General features: G+C 44.8%; 1 protein-coding gene and 1 pseudogene across 1 annotated transcript; both read left to right on the plus strand.

Moving 5' to 3' along the window:
* The first annotated feature begins 867 nt into the window (after positions 1-867).
* On the plus strand, positions 868-3137 carry LOC147456941 (uncharacterized; annotated as a pseudogene).
* Positions 1431-2926, plus strand: LOC147456942 (uncharacterized). Its single transcript, XM_086511875.1, has 2 exons — positions 1431-2390; positions 2873-2926. The coding sequence occupies exons 1-2, from the start codon at positions 1692-1694 to the stop codon at positions 2924-2926; spliced, it is 753 nt and encodes a 250-aa protein (XP_086368001.1). The 5' UTR covers positions 1431-1691.
* Positions 3138-5414: the final 2277 nt, after the last annotated feature.

The raw sequence follows: 5414 nt of genomic DNA on the forward strand, positions 1-5414 counted from the left end.
GAAAAAGTCCAAGTACACATAAGCCAAGAAGTTATTGCAGTTGCACTGAACCTGTCAAACACGGGGATGCCAATGAGGGCTCGACATGAAAGAGAGCCAAATACATTTGTAAAGCGGGATTCAGCTGCTACATTTGATAGCATTATCTGCCAAAGGGCTCGGCTCCCCACCCGGATTTATCAGCACTTCTTCCATATTACAGATAAAAGACCGCCCCGCTTCACCACCCCCAAGCATGCAGTGGCTACTACATTCTCATGGGCTTGCCGACAACATGCCCCTGTGGATATATATCATCCACAGTACATTCATTATAATCTCCTTCACCTCCGAAGAAAGGGCCCTGTCAAATATTTAGCTGCACCTGAAGTTCTGACAAGAATTGCATATGAGGCCATTGGGGCCACAACTTAGCTACCACCTGCTCCCTCCCAACAAGATTGGTTACAAGATATTGATTCCTCTGACGAGGAGCCACCCAAGCCGAAGGCTAAGCGAGTGAGGGCAGGATTAAGAAGGAGGTTAGTGACAGTGCAAGAAGAGGAGGAGGAAGAAGAGGAAACACATCATGAAGCCTCGCAACCAGAAAGTGATTCCGAAGAGGAAGAACAAGCGGGAACCTCTTCTAAACCACAACCAACACAAGCATCAGAGCCAGAAACTGAGGGAGAGGAAGAAGAACACACCCCATTGATGACAAGGAAAAGGAAAATACCTCCCATAGCTCCAGTACAAGAGGATCCACTACAAAAGAAGGCTCGCCTTGAACGCCTAAAAGAAGCATACAAGAAGCAACAGGTAGTAGCCGGTGACCTTGAGGAGCAGTGGAATCCACGAGAACCACGCGTCAAAAATCCCTCAGTCACCATGGCCGAAGAGGACCTCCTTCTCAAAGCATATCTAAAGGAAGAGGAGGAAAGACTTGCCAAAGAGAGGATGGAAAGAATGGGGGGCTCAGCAGCATATGAACCACTTGTAACAGAACAACAGCCTCCATCCCCTCCTCCACAACCTGAAGAGCCACACATCTCAGAAGCACAACTTGCACAAGCAACACAAACAGAGCCTGAGATAGCTAAAGACGAAGCTCAGAAGCAAAACCAAGATTCAACTCAATTGAGTGGAGAAATTGCGGCAAGAAAGGTATCTGTCTCTGTAACAAGAACTCACATACTAAGTCAACAATATGCAGGACTTGAAGGAGAGGGAGAGCCAGAGGTCCAAAGTGCTCCAATTATTGTCAACCTCAAAGATGATGAAGCGGCTCCGCCTCCAAAGGAAGAAACTGTCAAGCTTGCTATGCCAGAGAAGCAAAAAAAAAAGCTGAAAGTCTAGCTCACACACCAATAGCTGAATCATCAAAGGCACGAGAAGACACATCTGCAGTACCACTTATATTCCACACTCCGCCAGCAGTGGTCCCACCGCCGATGCAGACCTTCCATCAAGGCTTGGACTTCTTTGCTTCTCAGATTACAATGATGACCGAAGGAATGAAGCATCAGGCCAGGCAACTTGAGTAAGAAACCGCTACAAAGAGCTTGCAGCTGGAAAAGGCACTCCAAGAAGTAGCTCAACTGAAAGAACAACTAGCCAGCACTAATGATGAGCTAAGAAAACTACATACTCAGTTTACAACAGAAAAGGAGCTGCATCAGAAAGCAAGACATGAGTATAGTGGACTCAAATTTATGTATGATCTGGGCATGGATCACATCACTTCCTTAAAGGCCCATGTCCAACTTCAAAGTGAACTCATAGACAAGCTCAAAGGCTATGCAGCAGCCGAGGCCACCTCCTCCTCAGCTCAAATAGCTATGCAAGAAAAAGATCAGAAGATAGAAGAGCTCGAGAAGAAGCTGAGGATGGAAGCCTTCCAGAGAGAAGAGCTGGTAGCTCAATCTATGCTACAAAAAGACCAACTCCTTCTAGAAAATGCAAATTTAAAGCAACAGTTGGCACTCTTAAAAGCTTCAAGTTCACGGCCAAATATAGCGCCTACATCTACCAGGCCTGAAGCCAGGCCACTAGAGACAGAAGGGACTGTACAGCAAGAGATGCCTCCAGAGGAACCAATATATGCACCTGCTACTATAGAGCCAGAGCCTACTACAGCTGCAGCAGCAGACAAAGAGCTTACATTGAATGAATTGGCAGAGCTGCAGTTAAGAGAGCGCATGGAGACCCTCCATGAGAGGTATCATTGGAAGAGCCTAAGCTGGGAGCAGCATATACTACACTCTGCAAATGTCGCTCACCTGACTCCCCAGCAGATAAATGAAGCTTGGTATGTGCGCATGCTTCCCTTTCCACCACTGATGAAGTTTGAATCTCTTGATTTCAAGCAGAGTATATTAGCTGAGCTTAAAAGGACGACAAAGGAGCAACAGGTGCCGGAGAAAAGTCTTGAACCTACATGGCGACAGAGATGGCTTAAGAAGCATCCAGAATTTCTTATCCATCAAGTCCACACACCTAGATACATTAAAGAAGATCCTACAGTCTGCCCCTGTCCGCGAGTATACACATGGCAAGAGTTTGAGCACCTTCAGAAGGAGCATCCCACTTGGATGAACTATCCACTACTGCCAACTCCTAAGCCAGGTGACTACCTTACAGAAGAATATATGATCAGATCATTCACTGAAGCTGAGGATATGTATAGAGGTCTCCCAGACCTATCTATAGGCATGCTAAGGAAAATATGTCGGATGCTACTAACCTGTATACATATATACCACCAGACGGAGTTAACCGACACTCCCTGGTTGGGTTTTTTGGATGGTACAAGAGGCCTATACTATGATCTATCCGGACAACCAGATGAAGTCATTTTGCATGGATTTTTTGCTCGTCTAATGTTTTTGCCCAGCTACTACCTCCAAGCATTCGAAGAGGCTTTCTACACCGGCTTCTTCTCCTATAATTCAAAGATCTTCAACATCGAAGTCACAGACCTTAGAGCAAGATATGTAAGTTATACAACGATCAAGTTGAAGCATGGGATCCAGAATATCCCACTATCAGCCATTGAAAAGAAGAAGAAGGCCCAGTTCAAAGCGGCCCTTAAGCTTATGGTAGGGCGCAAATTAGAAAGATGTCCACTCAATTGGACAAATGAAACGCCAAGCGCTTAACACACTCCACAACAACCCCATGTCGAGGACGACTTGGTTTAGGAGGGGGGGAGTGTTGCAGGTCAGCAACGGTGGATAGCGGCCACCACTACATCAAGTCAAATCCCCGCCTTTTTGTATTAATTTTCTGCTCTGAAGCCGAGCTTGTAATATTTTTGCTATTCAAATGTAAAGGGTTTATCTTCCTAGGGCCATGGGCTTCCAAGTTGTACTGATTCCCAACTCAAGCACACAATTGATTATTGAGCCATGTATCTATGGGAAACCCTCCTCCCACAAGACCTAAAAAATAAAGGTCAAAATGAAGGGTTTTGTAGGATGGATTTTATGAGTTAAAAAAACTCTCTGCGCGGGCAGCTTATCTATTTTTGTGTGTGCATCTTCTTTGATTGCTATCTTGTGCTGCACGAGTCGCATTGCAGAACCAATAACACAGGCGCGTTCAGCTCATTGAGCTCTTCGATTCAACACCAACCATTTTCCATGAGACACTACTTCACGAGCATCGACCTATGGACTTATAGGTGAGTTTTAGGGAGTTTAGGGTAGATTTCAGTGAAACCAACCATAGAGTAGGGTAGCTCTCCCTTAGACGCAGCTGTAGAGACCATCTGGGACCGTTTCTGACAACTTCCATTTTGTTGTCAGACAGTAAGCGTGTTTTTTGCCAGGCTGCAGAATTCAGGTTTGAGGGTCTAGCTAGCTTGGGGACATGTAGGAAATTGCCTACGATGAGCTTCGTGTCAAACCGAGGTCATTAGCCCAAGGTTTAGCTTAGTTTCGTGACGTAAGAGGTTCTTGGCAGATTGGGGTATTCCCGCACACACAGGACTTACAGATCTTAGATGACCATTCCATAGGTATTTGACAAGAGGTTGACACCCTCTTGGCGCGCCTCCATGCCCTAATCGGGTCAGTGACGTCCCTAGTTGACATCTTTATGTGTTGAGTAGGTTCTCGCTTGCTACGAGCGACACTCAAAAAACAAGAGCAGATACGGTTGCATATAGATAGAGTGATCAAGCCAGTGGACATAGGCTGATAGAGACTGTCACCTATTTTCTTATACATACTAGTAGTTTAGCTAGTAGAACTCACTTATTAGCACATTCACCTTTAATTGAAATTTTGTTAAGGTTAAAGGCGGATTTACCTATACCCCAGGTCGGACACTGTATCCTGCCATCCACTCTTCTCCTTATTCACTGTACATATACAAGGAATAAGGATCATCTCATACACTTCTAGTAGAGATTGCTCCACCCACTCTGTGTGTTTTCTCTCTCTCTCTCTCCTTCTCCCTCTTCGCATATGCACCACATTTGCACACCCTTCATTATACACGAATATGCACACCCCCACATCAATCTATTATAAATTAGCACTTTTGACCCCTTTTTTTGGATACCCAAAGGACACATACATGTACATTATTCTATCTCATAGGACAAATTTGGCCTCTAGACGATTGAGTACAACTCCCCCCCCCCCCCCCCCCCCCCCTCCTCTTTTTCTCTCCCCCTCTCTCTCTTTTTGTGCTATTGTGTATATAAATCTTTGAAGATACTAAAAGTAGCTTGTCTTGTGAGGTGTGTAAAATTGTATACGTGGGTGTATGAAAGGTGGAAGTCCTAGGCCATAATGTGGCCATAATCAAACTATACATCAAGATGGATCATACGAAGAACCGGGAGTAAGAATCAATGTTGTGGAACATATTGTCACCGTATGTATCCTTTGTATAAAGTTAAAATTTTTTGATTTGCAACATCCTCAAAGAAAAACATGTCATGACTCCCCTAGAGGAACCATTTGGTATATCACACTAACTCCAAAAAGAGTGAATAATGTCAAGCCAAACGCTTGCAAGCACCTCCTTTGAAGCCAATGGCATCGCACTGAGAACAAGGAGGGCAATGAGCCTTCAAATGTTGGATTGTGGATCACCCTAGCTAGCTATTAGTAGGATCGTACTCAAAGTACCTCTTTATATCCATTTTCTACCATCATGAGCACCGATGGGACCCTCATAAAATAGATGGTCTCCTAGCAGGTGCATGAGCCACGATACCACACCCCAAATGACAAAGCCAAATTGGACCCTAGCTCTTCAAGAGACGTATGAGGAAGGGAACGCCCATAAGCAATGACAAGGAGACTCAACAATCCACTATGAGCTATCAGCTGTAGGAAATAAGAGAGCCTAGAGAGTGGAACAATACTATCTCAGATATGTAACCAAATTTATATCCAAGTAGGTTGCTCTCTCTCTTATTG

Source organism: Adiantum capillus-veneris, chromosome 5 (genome assembly GCF_014529385.1).
Source record: "Adiantum capillus-veneris isolate H3 chromosome 5, ASM1452938v2, whole genome shotgun sequence".
NCBI classification, from domain to species: Eukaryota; Viridiplantae; Streptophyta; class Polypodiopsida; order Polypodiales; family Pteridaceae; genus Adiantum; species Adiantum capillus-veneris.

Coding starts and splice junctions, on each gene's coding strand:
- LOC147456942 (XM_086511875.1), top strand. CDS start 1,692: ATGTATGATCTGGGCATGGATCACATCACTTCCTTAAAGGCCCATGTC. Junction 2,391..2,872: donor GGACGACAAAGGAGCAACAG/GTGCCGGAGAAA, acceptor GTTTTTGCCCAG/CTACTACCTCCAAGCATTCG.